This window comes from Oryctolagus cuniculus, chromosome 17 (assembly GCF_051225735.1).
Source record: "Oryctolagus cuniculus isolate XC-2025 breed Fujian yellow rabbit chromosome 17, ASM5122573v1, whole genome shotgun sequence".
NCBI lineage: Eukaryota > Metazoa > Chordata > Mammalia > Lagomorpha > Leporidae > Oryctolagus > Oryctolagus cuniculus.
This window is the reverse complement of record NC_142883.1, coordinates 48,547,690-48,571,927: the sequence shown is the minus strand read 5'-3', so window position 1 is coordinate 48,571,927 and position 24,238 is coordinate 48,547,690. Positions and strand designations below refer to the sequence as shown.

General features: G+C 42.7%; 2 protein-coding genes across 2 annotated transcripts; one reads left to right on the top strand and one right to left on the bottom strand.

Moving 5' to 3' along the window:
• Nucleotides 1-3,106: 3,106 nt before the first annotated feature.
• On the bottom strand, nt 3,107-4,042 carry LOC100358032 (putative olfactory receptor 3A4). Its single transcript, XM_008271086.3, has one exon. The coding sequence runs from the start codon at nt 4,040-4,042 to the stop codon at nt 3,107-3,109; it is 936 nt and encodes a 311-aa protein (XP_008269308.2).
• Nucleotides 4,043-17,351: 13,309 nt separating this feature from the next.
• Nucleotides 17,352-18,311, top strand: LOC100358290 (olfactory receptor 3A1-like). Its single transcript, XM_008270897.4, has one exon. It carries the CDS (start codon nt 17,364-17,366, stop codon nt 18,309-18,311), a length of 948 nt encoding a protein of 315 aa, XP_008269119.3. The 5' UTR covers nt 17,352-17,363.
• Nucleotides 18,312-24,238: the final 5,927 nt, after the last annotated feature.

Sequence of the window (24,238 nt, the reverse complement as noted above, 5' to 3'; positions counted from 1 at the left end):
TTCAATAAAAATTTGTTGAGTTAATGAATAAATAAAAAGAATTTGTGTACATATATTTATTGATTTAAACCTTATATGAATATTTCAGTCGAATACTGGAACGCTGTAGGTGAGTGATTGTCAAATTTCTGGACTTCATGACAATCTTTGAAACTCTATAATTGTAATGTATTTTATTAAAACTTTCCATGTTTTGTAAGTTGTTTGAAGACAGGTGTGAGTAAACATTGTTAACAATGGAGTGAATCAATTGTTAACAAAATCACTTGTTAGAAAAGGAAATGCCTGAAAGAATTATCGGGGCTGGTGCTGTGCCAAAGTAGGTTAATCCTCTGCCTGTGATGCCGGCATCCCATATGGGCACCAGTTTGTGTCCTGGCTGCTCCTCTTCTGATCCAGCTCTCTGCTAATGGCCTAGGAAAGCAGCAAAAGATGACCCAAGTGGGCCCTTGTATCCACGTGGAAGACCAAAAAGAAGCTCCTGGCTCCTGGCTTCAGATTGGCTCAGCTTCGGCCGTTGCGGCCATTTGGGGAGTGAACCAGCCGTTGAAAGACCTCTCTTCTTGTCTCTCCCTCTCTGTCTGTAACTTTGCCTCTCAAATAAATAAATCTTTTTTTAAAGGTAAGATTATCTAAAAACCAGTACTTGATTATTTTATTCTACCATATTTCTTTCAATAAATGCTTCAATTACTTTCTTTTGAACAATAGAAATATCAGTATATAAAAGAGCAAACATTGGGGCCAGCATTGTGGTGTTAGAGGTTAAACTGCCACCTGTAATGCCAGTCTCCCATTTGGATGCCAGCTTGAATCCCAACTGCTCCACTTCCTATCCAGTCCCCTGCTAATGTAACTGGGAAAGCAGCGGAAGATGGCAGAAGTGCTTGGGCCCCTGCATGCATGTGGGAGACTCGGATGAAGACCTGGAGGAAGCTCCTGGCTTCCAGCATTTTGGGGAGTGAACCAGCAGATGGAAGATCTCTATCTCTCCTCCTCTTCTCTGTAACTCTGTCTTTCAAATAAATAAAATAAATCTTTAAAACATAAAAGAAAATAGCAAACATTTATGTATTTCACTTCATTTTATCACATTATCCTTGTCTCTCACTCCACTAATGTTATTTTCCCTGGACATCTTAACCATCTTCCTTCTCGTTGGTGTTTGTGTACCAACGTAGAAACATGCAGGTGCTCCTGTCTTCAAACAAAGCTGGAACCCAAATCCCAGTCTCCCTTAGTATTCTGTCTCTCCATCGGCTTCTGCAGTGTTCTCCTGTTTCCAGTCACACCTGTGCTTCCCTGAGGAGCTGTCGTCATCTGTGGACTTCATCTCCTGGCTTCCCACTCGCTGACCCTCCCACTGCAGCATCTCCTGCTCCCACCACGGCCCTGGAAAGAGCCTCAAGAGGTGATGCTCAGCCTCGAGTGACCTCCCCATGGTCAGCTTCACCAGTGCCCACCCACTTTTTACCACATGGCTCCATCCCCATCTCTTCCAGGATGTCTTGTCTTAATACTTTCATTGCTTTGCCAGAAAGCACTTTTTTCTTTATAGCCGTAATCCATTTAACACACCACAACTGTAACCTTTTGTGTTTCTGTGACTTGATCTGTTTGGCTCCCATTGCTGCCAAGGAGTCATCTTGAGGCCAGAGCTTTGGTTTTACTATTCTCTGAATCTTTTTTTTTTTTAAAGATTTATTTATTTATTTGAAAGTCAGAGTTACACAGAGAGAGAAGGAGAGGCAGAGAGAGAGAGAGGTCTTCCATCCACTGGTTTACTTTCCAATTGGCCGCAACGGCAGGAGCTGTGCCAATCCGAAGCCAGGAGCCAGGAGCTTCCTCCAGGTCTCCCACATGGGTGCAGGGGCCCAAGGATTTGGGCCATCTTCTACTGCTATCCCAGGCCATAGCAGAAAGCTGGATTGGGAGAGGAACAGCTGGGACTTGAACTGGCACCCATATAGGATGCCGGCTCTGTAGGTGGCAGCTTTAACCCCTACGCTACAACACCAGCCCCTATTCTCTGAATCTTAAAACTTGGTTTAGTTCACTGCTGCATTGTAGCTGTTTGATGGAATCTTTTTTGAATCAATAATTTAATAGTTTTGTTTCAGAGATATATATCAGGTCCAATTTTGTATTGGACCCAATCTGGTGGCCCTTTTCTCACTCTTAATAACTATTTAGTATGGACACCATTTTCCATGAAACAAGGCACTCACTCAACCCAGTAATATTACTAGAGTACCTTTTATGTGCCGGTTAAAGTCACCTTTATTAGAAGTTAAGGGCTCAGATAGGACCAGAAAATTCTAGGAAACAAACATACAGTACAAATAAATTCTCTTTTCATATCATCAGATGTCCCAAACACCAGAACATTAAGTATCTACTCAAATGTAGATGTAAAGGTTACCTACTCAAATGCCTAAAGAACCAGGCAGATGGTATCATCAGTGGGAGGACTTTGGCAGACTAAAGAGAATTGTACCTTATCTCTGTAGCTTTCCTAAAAAGTGCTTATTCCCTCTGAATTTAATTTTAAAATCCATTTTCCTTTTGTTGATTTCCCTGAGGTTGGCATTCACTAATCCCCTCAGCCTGTACCGGCTTCTCTGAAACTAAGTTTGTAAAAGGAAGAAAAACTTCTGTTTTATTTAAATAGGTTTTGTAACCATCACACTGATAGCCATTTTCTTCTTGAAATCTTCATTGCCCACCTCTTATCCACCTCAGAGGTGGAATTATTTATTGTTCTTCAGAGGCAATAGTTACATTCAAACCCCAGCTCTGACTTTCATTAGCTATATGACTTAGGGCAAGTTACTCAACCTCTTTGAAGTTTGTTTTCCTAATCTATAATTTGTACATATGTACCTACCTCATAAGGTTGTGAGGATTTAATAAGCTGATGGATGCCAGTCACTTAGAACAGGGCCTGGCACAGGAATCACAAGTGACAGCTACAATCAATTTTATTGCACTTTCCTTCTTAAGTCAGTCTCTGGCCTCATTTTGTCACATCCATGCTCCACTTTCACAAATCACATTAACTCTTAAAGGCAGTAAGTGGAGCCATGACCTTCGTTAAGGTCAGAGTCTACCTCCACAAGAGCACCCTGCGCAGGGCTCCCTGCACATCAGGGTTCCTAAGGCTGTAGATGAGCGGGTTCAGCATGGGACTGATGACAGTGTTGAGGATGCCAATCCCCTTGTCCTTGTCTGAAGCCTCCACTGAGCCCAGTCTCATGTAGTTGAAGACGCCTGTTCCATAGAAGATGCCCACCACGGTGAGGTGGGAGCCACACGTGGAGAAGGCCTTCTTCCTGCCCTCAGCAGAGCGGATTCGTAGCACGGCAGCTACCACATGAGCATAGGACACAGCAATGAGGACCAGGGGAGCCACACCCATGAAGGCTGCAGCTACAAATAACAACTGCTCGTTGAGTTGGGTGCTGGAGCAGGAGAGCTGGAAGAGCTGTGGGAGGTCACAGTAGAAGTGGTTGATCACATTGGGACCACAGAACTTAAGAGTAGACAGTGCAACAGTTTGGGTCAATGCATTGGAGAAGGAAAACAAGTATGACATGCCCACTAGGGCTTGCTGGATTCCCCAGCCCATGCGGGTGGTATAGGTGAGGGGCTGGCAGATGGCCAGATAGCGATCATATGACATGACAGTCAGCAGGAAGCAGTCAGTTCCAGCCAGCAGGTGGAAGAAGAAGAGCTGTGAGATGCAGGCCCTGTAGGGAATGCTTCTGTCCTTGAGCATGAAATGCCTCAGCATGGCAGGGACAGTGATGCTGATGCACCCAACATCCAGCAGGGACAAGTTCCCCAGGAAGAAGTACATGGGAGTGTGGAGTTTGGGTTCTGCAAGGATAGCAGCCAGGATGCTGAAATTCCCACCAACAGTCACTATATAAGCAAGAAGGAAGATGACAAAGAGAATGGGCTGCAGGACTGGGGTCTCTGTTAGGCCCAGCAGCACAAACTCAGTCACGAGGGAATCATTTCCCAGGGCTCCCAGATCCATGGCTCTCGTCCGCCAGCTGTCAACAGAGCAAAGTTGGAAGGTGCCAGTGATGGACAAAGGAGAAGGAAACTGTGATCACAACCACCAACAAGATCTTGATATCAGTGTCCAAAAGAGGGCTGGGGTGGAAGGATGCACAAAATAGAAAGGGAAAAAAGTCCAAGATTTAGACATAGCAGAAGAGTTAATAAACCTGACTTTCAATGGGGAAGAATGGTGGCACCGGACTGACATTAACATAGAGGAAATGATATTTTAAAAAGGACGCAAGCATAACATTTGAAAGAGAAAGGGGAAGATGATTTTCCTGAGGCTAAAGTTCCAGGAAGGAAACCCTGAGTTTGCAGATCTGTGGCCCTCTTGTGTGTGCACAGAGTCCCAGAGGATGCGAGGGAAGTTTCAGCACAGAGGGGAAGCACGGTCACCTCCCTCACACCTGTTTTCCTGCAACCTCCAAGTACACGTGACAGCTACACTTACATGTAATGGCCACAGTGAGATAGCTGCTCTGGCCTAGACCATTACTTGTGAAGCCACGAGACTTGGCCTGAACTTTTCAGAAAACAGTGACCTGAAGTGAAAAACAGTAAAACTAAACAAAACAACATCATTGAGAACTGGCAGTCACCTGAGCAGCTTTCGATGCTTTTTGCCTGCCACCAGCCTTTCAGGTTTTCTAAGTAGTAAAGTTATATTGCATATCTCCATACAGAACCTGGAAAATTTGAGCTCTAAAGTATTAGATTTTTACTGATTTACAAAAAACTGTTCAAAGGGCTTTCAACAGGGTGAGGGTTTCAAGGCTTCAGCCAGGTGGACTGAGCAGCTGGGCTGCCTGACCAGATGCCTACTTAAACTCTCATTCAGCTAGAATCTCAGGCAAGCAGATATCAGACTCTGAGCTCCTGTCTGCGTCCAGTTCTACCAACATTTGGCTTTTCGTTCTTCTGTCCCCTGGCGCTCATCACCTGTCACCTGTCCTGGGCCCGACCACCAGCTGAAGTCAAAGACTTACGGTGCTGTGGACCACTTTAGTGCTTGAAGTGATCAGACCCATGAAGTCCATGGTGACCCACCTCAACCTCTGGCTCAGAGACGCCTGTTGAAGTCACTCACACGGAGTCTACCCCACCGAGGACAAAGCTGGAGTTGGAGATCTTCAAGGGAAAAAGGCAAGAACAAGGAATCCATTTCCTGATGACCAAGTGTCAGTAGTGATAGTTTTCATCCCACAGTAGGTCCACCACAATCTAATGGTCTGGGTTTTTCTGGAAAGACATGTTCTTACCATTACCTCAACCTTAACGTCACCAAATCTAAATTGTCCTTATTCTGTCTCAATCTGCTCTTGATCAAGCTACTCCAATAATAGCCTTGCTAGCCTTCCAATTAGTTGCTCAGAACCTTCGAGTCCACTGAGCCCTCTCTCTACCCTTTCACAATCCAGCACCCACGTCCCATTAGAGCTTTGGGAGGGGGAGAAGCCATTCCAGGGCCCAGAGTGTGATCCTCACTTGTATAATCAAGCTGTGACGATGCAGTGAGGGGTCTTAGGACAGCACTCACCCAGGGGGATGGGCACGTCTTAGACAAAGAGAAGGGACAGTCACACCAGCCCAGTAGCCCTCACAGATGGGTTGGCCTATAAAGGACAGATAGACAAAGGGAAAAACACATGACATCATTTTCACATTGGGATTTCTTCTCCCCATTGCTACCCCTGGAGGCCCAGAAATTAGCACCTTCCACTAGGGGCCAGAGCCAGATAAACACTTGCCTTTGTCAGGTAATGATCTCTAGAACTTTTGAAATGTTTGGATTTTTTCCCAAGTTTTGCAAGTATGACCTCCATGGACATGGGACAAATTTACTCATATATTCAACAAAACAGTGTTTTAAGAGCACATATCATGAACTAGAACTCATATTATTAGCATTTCGTAGTTAAAATTAATCTCAAAAATACTAAAGCCCAGAAAGTCGGACAGTGCTGGGGCTGACATTGAGATCTGCTCTCTAGTTCAGTCTAACCCATCATCTTAATTAAGAAGGAAGAAAGAGGAGAGGAGCAGTGACTGTGTCTTTCTGTCCTTGCCTGGAGCATGAGACCCAGAGAGGATGGGGTCTAGCGTAGAAGGTGCTCCTGTCTCATCCCAGGACACTGCCCTTTCCAACCTCTTGCATGCTCCATTCACATCACAGCTCTCTTTGGCCATCTTCACACCTGGCTTCTTTTCTATGGAGAGTCACATACATGCCTTTCCTAATCCAGACCCTGTCATACCCTGACTAAATGTCTCCCAGCCTCATGCTTCCAACACTATAAGGTAAGATTTTAGAGTATCTTCTAACCAGGACCACACTGCTTTTTTTATTACTAATACCTGAAGGTGGCCTTGGGCATCATGTACAATTTATAACAATTCCATGTTCATTACTGAAGCTTTCCCACTAGCTCTTGCTAGCCAGTTTGAGAGAAGCACCTAGCAAGATCAATTGAGGAGACTCATAATGGCATTAGGGTGTCATGGGCCAAGGCAGAGTTGGCAGAGACTTGGGACGAGTTAGGATTTCTGGTGAGAGCTGTCCTTGAAAGAAAACCTGTAAGTTGTCGAGCCAGAATAAAACCCATCACGGGCCTCTCCCTCCTGACACAACAAAGGCTGTGTTCTCTCCCTGGGGAGCCCCCTTTTCTCACACAAGGTTCACCTAGAAGCTGCGTCCTTGAAGGCACATCACGGGTCTTCTCTTTCCAAGGAAACTGTCCACAAGCTCATGGGACTGAGTTAAGTACCTTTCTCTAACTCCTACAGCAATCTGCAGGCAACACATGGAGATGACCCTCAGTTTTTACATCCATTTCAGACACTAAGTTGTTGACACTACTGTGTGTTGGGCATTTCTACCCAAACACCCCACTGGAATCTCAATATGTACAAAACCCCAAGTACATCCTGTTTCCTCTTTTAGTACACACAAACACACATAAAACCAGTGGAATCACGTGGCGTAGGGTGGGAAAATTTATTAGCATAAAAGGCCACCCATTTATTTAGCAACTATCAGTTGAACAAAGTACTATTTGCCAGGCAGCATACTAGTTAAGATAGTCACCAAGGACAGACATGGTCCCTGCCCACATGGAGCTTACTGTTCCACGAACAAGGCAGGTGTTAACCAAGTAGCTATCACCTAATCACTGCACTTACGAAACTGCACACACATGTGCACGTGTGCACACACACACATTTACCAATTTTTTTGTTTCAGGTTTTTAAAAACTATATGTATATTTGAAGTTCATGTAATGTATTATCATTCATATGCAGTCATTCACATGTACCAAAATTTACTTAGCCACTGGATATTCAGTTTCTGATTTTTCACTATTATAAATAATAATGTAATGAAGTCTTTGCATCTGTGAAGTTTGTCCTATGTCCCGAGTAGTTTTCCCCCTACTGATCTGTGCAAGGGCCTTGTCTCATCTATCAACATTCTGCCTTCTCAAGACTAGAGTCCTTGTTACTGTATGACAAAAGAAAAAAATCACTTAATCAGTAATTTTTATATAAAGGCAGGAGAAGCATGTAGTCTTCATATCTCTTGTCTATAACCTTCACATTCTTGGTTGTACCCTAGTTTCAAGGGAGCTTTAATGTTTTCCAACTGAATATCAGAGGAAGATCATCTTCTGGTGCCATTTCCCTCTGGCCCCACCTCCAGACTCACACTGGGTCCAAGGAAAAGAGGTAGTAACTATGAAGCTTACCTGATTATTCCCTTATAAGAAGAAATATAAATTACTTATAAAGTCCCTTATATGCATGGCTCTTCTGCATTTACCACAGATGCCTGGAAGTGGTTTCAAAGGTTATAAAGACTGGTGTATTTGATGGCAAGGTATTTGGTCAGGTTCTCTATTTAATAACTATTTATTTTAACATTTCATTGTAAAATTTTTTAAGTATGCAGTAGAGTTAAAATAACTTCACAGTGAATAGCTCATGCCCATCATCTCTGAATTTCACTATTACAATTTTACTGTACATATTTTATCACATACCTATCCATCCATCCATCCCTCTTGCCATCACTCCATCTTATTCTTTGATGAACCTAAAATAAAATTGTAGACATCAGCACATTTCCCATTAAATACTTAAGCATGCATATAATTTTTTAAACTTTTATTTAATGAATATAAATTTCCAAAGTACAGCTTAAGGATTACAATGGCTCCCCCCCATTACTACCCTCCCCTTTCCCGCTCCCTCTCCCCTTCCATTCACATCAAGATTCATTTTCAATTCTCTTTATATACAGAAGATCAGTTTAGTATATATTAAGTAAAGATTTCAAGAGATTGCACCCACATAGAAACACAAAGTGAAAAATACTGTTTGAGTACTAGTTATAGCATTAAGTCACAATGTACAGCACATTAAGGACAGAGATCCCACATGAGGAGTAAGTGCTCAGTGACTCCTGTTGTTGACTTAACAAATTGACACTCCTGTTTATGGCATCAGTAATCACCCTAGGCTCTTGTCATGAGTTCCCAAGGCTATGGAAGCCTTTTGAGTTCATCTACTCTGATCATATTTAGACAAGGTCATAGTCAAAGTGGAAGTTCTCTCCTCCCTTCAGAGAAAGGTACCTCCTTTGATGACCTGTTCTTTCCACTGGGATCTCACTCACAGAGATCTTTCATTTAGGTCATTTTTTTTTTTTTTGACAGAGTGTCTTGGCTTTCCATTAAGCATGCATATAATTAACATGACTTCAACATTTGTTTGCAGCTCATTTATTCAAACATAGCATGCAATAAAACATAAATTTCAAGTATACGTTTACTAAGTTTTGACAAACACATGCATGTATCAAAATACAGAACATTACCAATACTCCAGAGTGGATCTTTGCACCTTTTCCCAGTTAAAAAGTCACTACCTAGCAACAACTACCATTCCAATGTTTACACCACAGATTAATTTTGCCTGTTCTAGAACTTTATATGTTATATCATACAATATGTGCTTTTTTATGCAAAGCTTCCTTTATTCAACATAATCATTTTTAGAGTCACTTATTTGTGGCATGTATTGGTAGTTTATTCCTTTCACTTCTGTGAACATTGCATTGTATGAACATAAGGATACTTCTAAAAGTCTGTAGGAAATGGAATTGAAAGTATCTTGGGGGCTGGTGTTGTGGCACCATGGGTTAGGTCACTGGCTGGGATGCCGGTATGCGATTCTGGCATCCCATATGAGTGCCAGTTCACATTCCAGGTTCTCCACTTCCAATTCAGCTCCCTGCTAATGTGCCTGGAAAGGCAGCAAAGGATGGCCCAAGTGCTGGGCCCCTGGACCCATGTGGGAGACCAGGATGGAGTTCCGGGCTTCTGACTTTGGCCTGGCCCAACCCCAATGGAAGCAAGATCTCTGTCTCTCAGTCTCTCCATCTCTCCTCTGTCTCTTTCTCTCTCTCTAACTCTGCCTTTCAAATAAACAATAAACCTTTAAAAATATTTTGGTACAAAAATTTTTTGAAATCCATTTTTTTCATGATGTGCATTTTTTCTATGAAAATTTTTAAGTTCATATAAATTCATATATCCCTACTTTGTTTTTAAATAATTAATAGAATTATCCTTTGAAATCATATCAACATGAATTTTTGGGGGGGAAGTGAGGGCGTATATCTGGCAGTATTTCTGGCTACTTTTTCCAGTCATAATTGCTCTATTTTGACCTTCTATATCTTCATAAACACTTCTGGGAAATCACATTGTCTTAGAAGTCTCCTTACTTTGGCCATGATGGAAAAACAGGGACCCGATTTCCCTTCTCACTTTAAACAATTAGGAAACCCAACGGAACGTAGGGAGCACGGCTGTTTCGACCCTGGTCAGCACGTCGGGCTGGGCGAGGGCTCCTCACCCTCGTGCTTGTGTGAACCCTACAGATGCCAGGTGTGTTGCCAGGCTCTTCACAGGACAGAAGAGAGCACAAGAGCCGAGTGGTCTTCCGAGAGGAGAAGACAGCGCGTGCAGAGTTGGGGAGGCTGTGGCAGCAGACGATGATGGGGAAGACACTGGAGAGGAGACAGTCACTGTGGTCGGACGATGGGCAACTGCTCTCTGAAGCAGCTGCGAGAAGACAGAAGGAAGAGCCTCATAGAAAAGATGTTAAAGCTATGTTTGTGGGGTTGAGTTCCAGTTCTGCCCATCCTGGATGTATTACCACCAACTGACTTTCTAAACTCTGAGGCCCAGTTTACTCCTCTGAAAAGTGCAACAAACAATAAATGTACATCAGAGAGTTGTCAAGAAGACTAAATAAGATAATGTACCAAAAAATATAGTATAATTAGTGATCGATATTTGATTACTACTAGTATTTGTTGATCCCCCAACATGTACTTTAATTGTGTTATTTTATTTAATTCCCAGGCCAACCCTAGGTGTCTTCACACAAGAGGCAGTTCAAGCCCAGAGTTGTTGAGCTGCTGGTCCTGAGTCCCATCCACAATGATTGGAGAAGTGCATGTGGCTCTGGGCCATGTCCACGTTCTTCATAGTGTACCAGGCCTCCTATGAAAAAACTGAAGGGCCGGCGCCGCGGCTCACTAGGCTAATCCTCCGCCTAGCAGCGCCGGCACACCGGGTTCTAGTGCCGGTCGGGGCGCCGGATTCTGTCTTGGTTGCCCCTCTTCCAGGCCAGCTCTCTGCTGTGGTCAGCGAGTGCAGTGGAGGATGGCCCAAGTCCTTGGGTCCTGTACCCCATGGGAGACCAGGAAAAGTACCTGGCTCCTGCCTTCGGATCAGCGCGGTGCGCCGGCCGCAGCGCAACAGCCGTGGTGGCCATTGGAGGGTGAACCAATGGCAAAAGGAAGACCTTTCTCTCTGTCTCTCTCTCTCACTGTCCACTCTGCCTGTCCAAAAACAAAAAACAAAACAAAAAAAAAACAAAAACAAACAAACTGAAGAACTGGGATCCTACAGTGAAGGAAGCGCAAAGTCTACATCGGGCAATTATGGATTAAGTAGGAGTAGGCTGCAGAGGAAGGGCTAGACAACCTCTCTACACTCTGGACATGAATCTCATCACTAGAACTCTCCATGTCTAAGGGTCTGGCCTAGAAAATCAGTGAGGGGTGACAGCCCCAGGGACTCCGTGGGCCCTCCTAACTCAACTCAGTTCTTCTGCTGCCTCTTCCAGAATCATTATAGGACTAAAAGAGGCAACCTCAGTAGCCCCCACAAATCAGTACCTGAGGGGAAAGTTTTAATTCCTGAGGCCTCATTGGGAAATGAGTTTGGGGAAAGCTTCTCACTTTTGCCTCTGTTTTTGTGCCTTCTTCTCACCTCTAAGCCAGGGCAAGCCTGGGTGTCAGTTTCCCTCTGCTCAGGGGGCCAGCGCTGTGGTGTAGCACATGGGGCTGCCGCCTGTGATGCCGGCATCAAATGTGGGCACCAGTTTGAGTCCTGGCTGCTCCACTTCCAATCCAGCTCTTTGCTCTGGCCTGGGAAAGCAGTGGAAGATGGCCCAAGTGCTTGGTCCCTGCACCCGCGTGGGAGACCCGGAGGAAGCTCCTGGCTCCTGGCTTTGGTTCAGCACAGCTCCGGCCATTGTGGCCAGTTGGGGAGTGAACCAGCAGATGGAAGATTCATTCTCTCTCTCTCTCTCTCCTCCTCCTCCTCCTCCTCTCTGTGTAACTCTGACTTTCAAATAAATAAATAAATCTTAAGAAAAAAAAAAAAGAACTCTTGTTCAGGCCAGGAATATGGAAGAACAAGGCAGTGAGTTTGGAGATTCCCAGCTAGCCTCAATACCACCATGAGCTTCAAGGGCAGTCTGAGAAGATTAATAGCCTCTGGCCTTCGTTACCCTCGTGTGATAAGTGGGATCAATACCTTCCCTAGTTACCCCCATGGGACTCAGGCAGCAGTGTAGTAAGGAGTTGGATGTGAGGCCTTCTGAGAAAATGGAGAGCATCACAAAGCCTCGCATTATCACGGAGTTCATTAAAGTGAAGGCTTGTGTTGTTCATGGTTTGTGACTCCCCAAACCCCTAACCCTTAGAGGGTTAATCTCTGAGGTCCCCAGGGGATGATGCCACAGTGGGTAGAGCCCCACAGCAGGATGACCTCATCTCTCCTGCTCGCTCGCTCTCTTATATACGTAGCCTTCCCTTGCCCTCTAGGGTAGGGCCTGCGCAGTGCCTCACCCACTTCAATTCTCTTCGGCAGAAACCTTGCTGACTTCTGTGACCGAAGCAAGGTGAGTGCTCATCGGGGCCCCCTTTCTGCTCCCTGATAGTGGAGCAGGCACTTAATGTTATCAAGTGAGTCCAACCTCCTTTTCAGCGGATTCACTAGGGAAAGAGAATTTGCTCAAGGTAACACATCAAGTGACAGCAAGAGCTGGGACCCTCCTACATCCCTAACTGCTGTCTTTACTACATGAAGACTGCTTTCTCTTCCATTAGACCAAGTGTGAGGGCATTCACAGACTCTAGCCGTCCAGCCTGGTCCTATTCCTCAGGGAGCAACCTTGAACCAGACTCCTAAAGCAGGGGGCCTGGCTGGGTCTTCGTCACCAGATTCATAAGGGGTTTCCCTAGAATTCTGGAACAAAGAGCTACTGAACACTCAGTAAGGGCAGCCTGGGGCTCACACTGGATACCTGAGAGTGGTCTCTGGGGACAGCCTCTTCAGTTAAGGTCATCCTCATGACCCTGTGTAAGACATACTTCTTGGCTGCATGGACCAGTACTCGTCCTTGGTGGAGATAAGTGTCCTCATTTCTAGAGAGCGAGGGTTATATACTCTGTGGGGGTGTACTCTTCTTCCCAGACCTACTTATTCACAGGGCCTACCCATTCTAGTTGAAAAATTCTTTCGAGCCGTTTGTGAAGACAGAACAGAGAATGAATTGTTTTAATTGGTGTCTTAACTGTTCCCAAACAAAGTCTCAGAACTGCTCCATTTAGACAGTGGGAGCAGAGATCCCAATGTAGTTCTTCTGCCTTTTCCTAAAATTCATGCCTCCCCCAAGTCATATCACTCTTTAATCTTCTTGCATCAATTCTAGTTTCCAGAAAATCTTTCCCAATACCTACAACCCAATATGATGCTGCTTTTCATTGAAATCTTTCTGTTTTTAATCTATTTTTTAATTTATCTGAAAGGGAGAGAGAGAGAGAGAGAGAGAGAGAGAAACCCTTCTTCTGTCAGTTCATTCCCCAAATGACCACAACCACCAGAGCAAAGCTGGGACAAAGCCAGGAGCATGGAATTCCAGCCACGTCTCCCATATGGGTGGCAGGGGCCCAAGAACCTGGGCCATCACCCAGTTCCTTCCCAGGCTCATTAGCAGGGAGCTGGATCAGAAAGGGGGCAGCTAGGACTCTCACTGGCACCTATATAGGATGCTGGCATTGCAGGCGGCTGGCTTTATAATTCCTCCTTGGGTGTCCAGAAGAGCTCTGTGGGTATTTGGCTGGAAGCAGACATCTTAGGCTGGCTGGACAAATGGATAAATTTCTGGTGTCCTCGGAGAAATCCTTTGATGACCTGATGGTAAGTTGGAAATTAGCAGGTATGTCTTAAGTATATTTATTACCTACTCTAGCCCCAACAATGTGTCACCAAGTGTCCCCATTAGTAAAATGAAGGAGACCCTCTCCAAGATCCCAAGAAACTCGGTCCTTCTTTGGCTCAGTGACACTGTCTTCACGGTGTACTAAATGCCTATGAGCATTTATGAGCAGAGAGAGTTCCCTGGTGTGACAATCAAATATTTAACAGGTACCAGGCTTACTCTGTATCGACGGATTCCAGGTGGGTATTTCCCTGGATGTAGGCTCCCCGACTGTGACTCAGGTTCTATGTTCTGGATGACAAACTGGCATTCTGTCTTGGATTTAAAGTATTTTACATTACTTAGGAATATATGTCCTTATTCTTAGATTGTTGTGAATTCAGTTTCAGAGATCATAACTTTTGATTATTATTATTTGTGATGCATTTAATTATATGTTTTTTAAAAATCCAAATATTCCAATTACCAATAATGTTATCTGGTTACTGTATTTTAAAAATATCTGTCAAAAAGAGAAAAACGCTAAAGAAAGCAATTAGTGTGCTGTGGAGATAAACACACCCTGAAAATACCCACCTCCCTCCCATACATCTGGCTCACAAAGAGCCCAGCTGTGCGCTTCCGCTGATGGATACCAAAGAAACCTCTTAGAGAGAAAGTACAAAGCAAGTTGGGGCCATTTGTAACTAGAAGATTTTATTCTAAGGAGACCCAACAGAACTTGTGTTAGTTATTCATAAAGCAGAGAGGCAAACTGCGGGATGTTTAGCATTCTAAGCCTCTGTTTTTAAGAAGATATAACAAAGGATACTGCTAACAGTATACCAAAAACATCATGAATCAATACATAAAGGAATCCAATCCCAAATGGAAAAAGAACAGTCACTTCCCCAAAGAAGGAAACTGGTATGGACAGGAACTATGAAATGATAATCAAGTCCTTTAGTGTTTTGTTTTTTCTTCTCTCCATGCTACTTGTTGAACTCTTACTTACGATCACTACTATACAATCTTACTATATGATCATTAAGTATACTGGAAATAGATCATTGTAAAAATTAAGAGTGGAAATCCGAGAGGGAGGGGGAAGAAGGTTGGAGCATGAGTGGGAGGGAGGGGGGCGGAAAATGCCACTATGCTCCTAAATCTGTATATATGAAATATATGAAACTTTTATAACTTAAATAAAATTTAAAAAAAAGAAATCAGAGAAACTCAAGTTAAAAACTACAATGGCAACTTCTCAACGATTTGAAGTTTAAGTCTTACAATACCAATTATGGACAAGGATGTGGGGCAACAGAGCTTTCATATGTTCTGGGAGATGTGGAAACTGGTACAACCATTTTAGAAAACAAGGTAGCATTACTTAAGAAAGCAAATACATTTATAACCTGTAACCCAACAAGATATATATATTGGTTTATAAGGAATATTTGCAATAGTGATCCAGAGACTTGATCATGAACAATATAGTCCCATGGTTAAGCCTTCATTTAATCTGTTAGAAGGAAGCACCACTTCCCATGTGCTAGAAGCAGAATAGAGGGAGTCATTGAGCCACTAACCCTGGTCTTAGCCCTGAAACACTAAGGAACCAGAATATGAATATTTATATAATTATATGTGATTATGAAATAGTTATAAAAGTAATAGCTACAAATGTAATCTAATTCACTGTAAATCAATTGAAAGCAAAAGAAAAGTGGAAAAATGGGAATTCACAATCTCCCATACTCCTACTACTCAATGAAACAGAGTGAGATTCCCCTGTAACCATTTTTCTAGATATCTGCACCTTCAGGTACAAATTTATTTCTGCTCCCTCTTAAATTTGTATGATTGTATTGATTTCACCTGTTGAGAATTTGGATTCTGGGGTGTTGTAATTAATTGCTGTGATTATAAAAAATCTACTGACTTGTGTATAACTACTTTTTACCTAACCTGATAATTTCCTAATAATAGAAATAATTCTGAGTTTCTTTTTTCCTTCCCTTTGACTTTTTATTGTCTCCAAATTACTCTTTTCTTTCTCCTTTCTATTCCTTAGGCATCTTATTGCTCTTTGCTTAAAACTTTAAGAACATTTTACAAATGTTAAATCATCCTCTCCTATAAAATATAATCAACAAAAATGGGTTTTATTTACTATAGCTAGGATTTTTGCATACATATTGTCCAATGAGAGTATTATACAATAATTCCTTTCTCACCACTGGTGTTAACATTTAATATCAGGATCTGCTAACTTGTAAAAATGAATGGGAATGATTTTAGTTTCTCTAGCTAGGGAATGTTGTATGGCATGGAAATTATTTTTAAACTGAGTTTAAGTAATTTCTATATTAGAAGAATAAACCTTGAGCCTACACATGGAAGGACATTTCTCAGAGGGTTTTTCCTTTTCCTCTTCTCCCCACTCTATACCAGAAAAAGCTCTGGGGATGATTCTTGAGTCAGTTGTTCAAACTTGGGAACAGGTAGTATTCTGTGATTAGGTGGATTTAATTTTGTAGGTAGGTTAGCAGTCCTAATTTTGTGAATCTTTACATTATTATTCCTTAGACTTGCCAGAGATTTGTTTTATTTCACAGGAAAAATGACCATATTCTTCCCGTCTAACTGAGACTATGCATTTTAACTCATCATTTCTCCCCTCCCCACCACCGCCTCAGCCTCTGCCACCCACCATTCTGCCCTCTGCAGCCATGAGTTCGACTGTTTATGACCCCACATGTAAACGGTGCTGTTTGTCTTCCTGTGCTTGGCTTATTTCACTTCAGATCATGTCCTCCAGTTTCACCCATGCTGTTGACAATGACAAATCTCTTTTCTTTCAAAGCTGAAGGATGCTCCCTTGTGTCTGCATACCGCTTTGTCTTTACCTTTTCATCTGTCACTGGCACTTGAGTTGATTCCATAACTTGGCTCTTGTGAATAGTGTTTCAATGAACATGGGAGCTCAGGCATCTCAACAAAAAGATTTCAGTTCTCTTGGGTAAACCTCCAGAGAGGTGATGGCTGGGTCATGTAGTAATTTTAGTAGTAATTTTATTTTTGGTGTTTGGAGGACCTTCCAAATGGTTTTGCATAAAGACTGTACTAATTTGTATCCCTATAACAATGTACAACTATCCCCTTTTCTCCACATCCTCACCAACACTTACTATCGTTGGTCTTTTTGATAATACTGTTTAGACAGATGTGCGGTGATATGTGCTATCAGCTTTAATGTGCATTTGCCTAATTATTAGTGATGGGGGGGCATTTTTTCCTGTACCTGTCTCTTTGGAGTACACGTGTAGGGAAGTACTATCAACTCTTGTACCCCTTTCTATTTGACTCTTCGTTTTCACTGTTAGCATTACTTTGTCCTCAGATCCACACATAGAGGGCCTTGCTGGGAGGATCTCATTTGTTGATGCTAGGGAGTGAGGGAGGAAAAGATTCATGTGCCTTTCACAAGGAGAGGGGAATCTCAAGGTACTGGTGACATCAAGCAACTCACATGGGAGACGGTGAAGGATACTAAGACCAAAGCAGAGATGGAGTTTAAAGTGAGGAGGTGTGGCTGGAAATAACCTACTAGGGCACTAAAGAATTTACCCAGGGGTGTGCTATGTGAAGGTGGGTCAGTATATGTCACTGAATAATGAACTTGGGAAAGCTGATCCATTCCCCTCTGGGATGTTTCATTACAGGGACTCATGGAGCCAGAATCTGGGGCCAATGGAACAGCTGTTACTGAGTTCATTCTGCTGGGCTTGGTGGAGACACTGAGGCTGCAACCACTTGTTGTTGTCCTCTTCCTCTTTGCCTACCTAATTACAGTCGGGGGCAACCTCAGCATCCTGGCTGCCGTCCTGGTGGAGCCCAAACTCCACTCTCCCATGTACTTCTTCCTGGGGAACCTGTCAGTGCTGGATGTTGGGTGCATCACAGTCACTGTTCCCTCGATGTTAGGCCGTCTCCTGTCCCGTAAGCGCACAGTCCCCTACGGAGCCTGCCTCACTCAGCTCTTCTTCTTTCATCAGTTGGCTGGTGTGGACTGCTTCCTGTTGACAGCCATGGCATATGACCGGTTCCTGGCCATCTGTCGGCCCCTCACCTACAGCACCCGCATGAGCCAGACAGTCCAGAGGACATTGGTGGTTGTGTCCTGGGCTTGTGCCTTCACCAATGCACTGACCCACACCGTGGCCATATCCACACTGAACTTCTGTGGTCCCAATGTGATCAACCACTTCTACTGTGACCTCCCACAGCTCTTCCAACTCTCCTGCTCCAGCACCCAACTCAACGAGCTGCTGCTCTTTGGTCTGGGAATCCTCATGGCAGGTGCACCTGTAATTCTCATTGTCACCTCCTATGTCCACGTGGCAGCTGCTGTCCTGCGAATCCGCTCTGCTGAGGGCAGGAAGAAGGCCTTCTCCACGTGTGGCTCCCACCTCACCGTGGTGGGCATCTTCTATGGAACAGGCGTCTTCAACTACATGAGACTGGGCTCAGTGGAGGCTTCAGACAAGGACAAGGGGATTGGCATCCTCAACACTGTCATCAGTCCCATGCTGAACCCGCTCATCTACAGCCTTAGGAACCCTGATGTGCAGGGAGCCCTGCGCAGGGTGCTCATGGGGAAGCGAGCACTAGCTTGACAGTGCTAGCATGAGGAAGGGAAACACCACAGCAAGTGGTCCCCATCTCACCTAGATCCTTGAGTAAAGAGACTTTTGCTCAGAAGTGAAAGTCTTGTTCCCCAAGGAGGCTCTACATGATCATAGATGTGCACATTCCATAGGCAGAACCTTTGGCTAGTTGCCATTTGGTCTTAGGAATACTTCCCAGTCCAGATGAAAGTGAAATCCAGGAGGTTACGTTTCCCGGAAATGTTCATGGTCACAAAGAAAGAACCTCTTCTTTATTTTTACCAGGGACCCCTAAGTCCAGCAAATATTTTCTCTAAACTGGAATGTGGAAAGTCATGGCCAGGCACCAAGTATTAGCACATCTTGCATTTAGGCTCCCTCTGAAAGCATTATCCCCCCACCTGCTGTCTTTCAGGATCCCATGCAAGAATCCAGATTTCATACAGTATAGTTTGAGACACTAATTTCTAGTACCCTGTCTACATTGCAAGACTCTAGATTTTAACAATGGAGAGTTTATATTTCCTTTGAGATTTATCCTTTTTTTCTCTTTTTTATATTTAATTATTTATTTTTATTTCTTTGAAGGTAAGAAAGAGCAAGAGAGAGAGAGAGAGCAAGAGCAAGAGCAAGAGAGAGGGAGAGAGAGAGATCTTCTACCCACTGGTTCACTTCCCAAATGCTTGCAACATCTGGGGATGGGCCAGGTGAAAGCCAGGACCCCAGAATTCTATCTGGGTCTTCTACCTGGGTGATGGGGACTCAAGTATCTGACCCATCATCTGCTGCCTCCCAAAATGGGCATCAGCAGGAAGCTGTATCAGAAGCTGTATCAGAGTAGCTGGCACTCAAATTTGGCACTCCAATATGGGATGTGGGAGTCCCAAGGTCAACCTACTGAGCTACAATCTCTATTTCCAGTATGAAAATATTCATTTAATTTTATACTTTTTCATTATAAATTATGTTTATAAAAATGCAAAGAAAACAAAATTTTACCAGTGAAAAGTTAAGTCAAACTTTCATCCTTGCTCTCTCACTCTTCATAATTAACTTCTTCAGAAATAACCACTGTTAAGAATTTGTAGTTTGACGTTCTAGCTTTTTATACATAAATTAATATGTTATATTGTTTTCCATATTATTCATACAAATCAATGTGTCAATATAAACAAGCTTATGAATATTTCATATCAACAGGAGTATGTTATATCATGGTTTTTGTTCACATAATACATGGTAGCCTCTGTCAAGTATCTAAACACTTACTTTTCCATTTTCTAAGATTTTTTTATTTGGAAGTCAGAGTTGGGAGAGAGAGAGAGAGAGAGAGATCTTCCATCTGCTGGTTCACTCCCCAGATAGCCACAATGACCTGGTCTGGGTCAGGCTGAAGCCAGGAGCCAAGGGCTTCTTCAGGGTCTCCCATGTGGATGCAGGGCCCAAACATTTGGGCCATTTTCTGCTTCTTTTCCAAGACATATTAGCAGGGAGCTGGATCAGAAGTGGAGCAGCTGGGACATGAACTGGTGCTCACATGGGATGCTGGCTTTGCAGGTGGCGGCTTTTCTTGCTATGCCACAATGTCACCCCCTATATCTATTTTAATGGCTGCCAAACATTAATTTGTGAGTAATGTGTCATTTAATAACTGTATTCCTTTTGATGGAAATTTTAATGTTTTCAGATTTTCTGTAATTAAAATCAATAAAAGTGACATGTCTATTATTATGCAAACATCTCCATAAGTTCTGATAAGATGCCTGAGGTAAACTAAACAAAAATTTACATTTATATTTTTAATATATATATTTTCCTCTTATCAAATGTTTCAGGATTTTATTATTCCATTGTTGAATGGAACTGCTTATTCCTCAAACCATTGATAACCATGACAAGTACAAATAAATTCTTCTGATTTTTGACAATATAATGGTTGAACATTACTAATTATTTTAGTATGTATTTCTTTGACGGTCTCTTAAGGTGAATATATTTTCAAATGTTAATTATCTGTGATAGGGACAGTACTGTATTTACCCTAAAATTTATATGTAGGAGCCGTGAGCTATTGATACCAATCTGCTATTCTTCCCAAGTTCAACCAAACCTTTAGCAACTTCCCTTGAATCAGGGAAGAATCAAACTCTTCCCCTCTTCTTGGTCCAGACGAAGTGCTCACGGGTGGTGTCCAGAGTTCAGCCCATGTGGAGGATGGATTGCTTTCACGGCTGTCCTTCAGGGCCTTCCTTCACTGGGCTGAGACACTGCAGCTGTCTACTGCCAGTTGATATTGATATATTGAATAAAACAATGTGAAAACCAAGCCCACTCCAAGGAACTCTAAGGAGTTCTCCAGGAGGCCTGAGGCACTGATTGAGAAAGAGAGTCCACTCAGAAGGAGTAGATATTAAGGTAAGCTGCTGGAGCTACCTGCTCATGTACCCTTATGCTTTCCAAAGCTGCCCGAGATCATCTTTTACATCCCATTTCCATTTGATGATAGTGTGTCACTACACACACAAATATTACGGCTTGATGGGTCAGTGAGCACCCAGGTCATTACGTGCACTTCAGGTTCAGGATGCATAGATACTTTAGGCCCCTGGTAAGGTATTTCATGTACCAATGCACAATGGTAGACAGGAGCTGTTTCTCAAAAGGAGAATTCTTATGTACAGAAGACTGCATGGATCTGCTTCAAAACACAAGAAATGCATTTTAATTCTTCTCTTGATGCTTGCAAGAGGCTTGGGTGGCAGTTTGATTGGCATTCCTAATTGCCACAGACATTCTGAGTATCACTGTGTCCTCTGGGTCATAAGATCTAGGTACAAGAGTGGTTTGTACTGCAGCCTGTAGTCACTGTAAAATCGTTTCTTGATTTGGACCCTCACTTAAAACTGGTAGCCTTTCAGGTTATTCAATAAGTGGTTCAGAATAATATGTTGCCTTCAAAAGCCAAAACGGCCCTGTAAATGTCACTCTTCTTTTAAATTCTAGGTGGCACAAGATGTAGCAGCTGAGATATCCAGTGGAGTGGCTATCTCAACAAGCTCCAGACCATTGTACATCTAGAAACTTCACTGAGGTTGCAGGCCTCCAAATTTTCAGTTTATCACATGCTCTCTGGTTCATCTAGTTCTTACTGAGGGGTCTGAAATACCTGCTGTTTTCTACTCATCAGAAGCAATCAGCATGATGTCATTAAACATTGTGGATCAGTATAATGTTCTATAGACTGACAAGAAACTATTTTAAATCTATATTAGGCAGAGAATAGGAACACTGACATACCCATGTCCTATATTTATTTTACTTAAGATATTATAGTTCTTTCTCATACAATTATTTATATGTACCCATAATTTACCTTTTCTTCCTGCATATTCATTTGATGTTCTTCTTTCTTATTTCCATTTTCATTTTCCTTCAGGGAAATGATATGTATATTAAGCCTTTTTTCTTCATGAAAAACTCTTATATGTATATGCCTGCTAGTAACAAATTCTTAAATTTTTGTGAAGGATTTTTCATTGGGTATAAAATTTTAGATTGACAAGTATTTTCTTTCAGCACTTTGAGATCATCATTCAGTTTTTTTTTTTTAACTTATATTATTATTGTAGTTGCTTCTTTGGAGGGGATGAGTCTTTTTTCTTCTGGCTAATTTTAAGCTATTCTCTTTGCCTTTGTTTTTAGCATGTGACTGTGATGTACTGAGGTGTGACTTTCTCTGCTAAGGCTGCTTGGGCTTTGCAGTACTTTTTAGGTCTACGAATGAATGAATTTCTTCAATTGCGAAAAACTCTTAGGTTTATCTTTTCCAATAGCTTCCATCTCATTTTTGTTTTTTCTGATTCTGGGACTTTAATTATGTGTATGTTAGGCCATTTCAGCATGTCACAAATAGGCTTAGACACACTATTCTTTTTCCTTACATGTTTCTTTTACCATCAGTTTCACTTTGGATGTTTCCTATTGATCTATTATCCAGTTCATTAACCAATATTTTTTTTAACTTTTATTTAATGGATATAGATTTCCAAAGTACAGCTTATGGATTACATTAGCTCCCCCCCCCCACAATGACTTCCCTCCCACCCATAACCCTCCCCTTTCCCGCTCTCTCTCCCCTTCCATTCTTATCAAGATTCATTTTTCAATTTTCTTTATATACAGAAGATCAGTTTAGTATACATTAAGTAAAGATTTCAACAGTTTGCACCCACATAGAAACCCAAAGTGAAAAATACTGTTTGAGTACTCGTTATAGCATTAAATCTCAATGTACAGCACATTAAGGACAGAGATCCTACATGAGGAGTAAGTGCACAGTGACTCCTGTTCATTAACCAATATCTTATTCAATCCACATTTATGTATTGTATTTTTTAGTCCCAGAACGCCCAAGTATTTCTTGTTTATTTATTCTAATCCACTGCTGAAATTATTTATCTTCCCATTTATTTATCTACTTTTCCTCTATTTTCTTTAACAAGCTAATCATAGTTGTTTAAAAATCTTTTTCATCGGGGCCAGCTCTGTGGCGTAGTGGGTAAAGCCGCCACCTGCAGTGTTGGTATCCCATTTGGTGCCAGTTTGGGTCCTGGCTGCTCCACTTCCAATCTAGCTCTCTGCTACAGCCTGGGAAAGCAATGGAAAATGGACCAAGACCTTGGGCCCCTGCACCCATGTGGGACACCTGGAAGAAGCTCCTGGCTCCAGGCTTCAGATCGGCACAGCTCCAGCTGTTGCAGCCGATTGGGGAGTGAACCAGTAGATGGAAGATCTCTCTCTTTCCCTCTCTCTCTCTCTCTCTCTCTCTGTAACTCTTTTAAATAAATAAATCTTTAAAAAAATAAAAAATAAAAAAATAAAAATCTTTGTCATCTTAAACCAATAACCGGATCAGGTATAAGTTTGTTTCTATTGCCTACTTTTCCCTCTTGATAATTAGTCATATTTTCTTGCCTATCTGTATGTCTAACTGAGTTTACATTGTGTACTATATTTTGTTTATAAAAGAATTGTAGGTCAGCGCCGCAGCTCAATAGGCTAATCCTCCGCCTGCAGTGCCAGCACACCGGGTTCTAGTCCTGGTCGGGGCGCCGGATTCTGTCCCGGTTGCTCCTCTTCCAGGCCAGCTCTCTGCTGTGGCCCAGGAGTGCAGTGGAGGATGGCCCAAGTCCTTGGGCCCTGCACCTGCATGGGAGACCAGGAGAAGCACCTGGCTCCTGGCTTCAGATCAGCGTGGTGTGTTGGTGGCAGCGCGCTGGCTACAGCAGCCATTGAGGAGTGAACCAACAGAAAAGGAAGACCTTTCTCTCTGTCTCTGTCTCTCACTGTCCACTCTGCCTGTCCAAAAAAAAAAAAAAAAGAATTGTAGAAGCTTAAGGTAATACAACATTATCTCCTTTCCTATGCTAGGCAGATAAAATGAAGGAAGGAAGGACTAGTCACCATGCTCCATGGGACTGGGCTGGGTGGGCCCAAGTTACTGCTTTAATAAATCTCTCTCTCCTCTGTTCATTGAACAACTTCTAGCTTTTCATTAAAACCCTCAATCCCAAAAGACAGTAGAAATTAGAGCTGGGTTTTACTGTTGTTTTAGATTCTGCTATCATTTGCCATTTTAATTACATACTTTTAAAGTTTCATATTTTTTAAATGTTACTGAACAATGAGAAGCTTCAACATTCAAATATGATTTCCTTAAGTGGAGTCCTGGGGCCATTAATGTAAGACTAACATTGAGGGCGAGGGCCATCTTCCCACAGAGCCAGGGTTAGAATTCTTTGCAGTGACAGCAAGTGGCAGATAAAATGGAAGAGCAAGAGAATTACAGCAGAAGTAGTAGATGCAGTTGGTTTCAACACCATGAACTGGGCTATGAAGAATGAGGCAGAGGTTGCTGCTACTGAGAAGTGGATATC

Excerpts from the sequence above, each read along its gene's own strand:
- LOC100358032 (XM_008271086.3), bottom strand. The coding sequence starts at position 4,042 with ATGGATCTGGGAGCCCTGGGAAATGATTCCCTCGTGACTGAGTTTGTG.
- LOC100358290 (XM_008270897.4), top strand. The coding sequence starts at position 17,364 with ATGGAGCCAGAATCTGGGGCCAATGGAACAGCTGTTACTGAGTTCATT.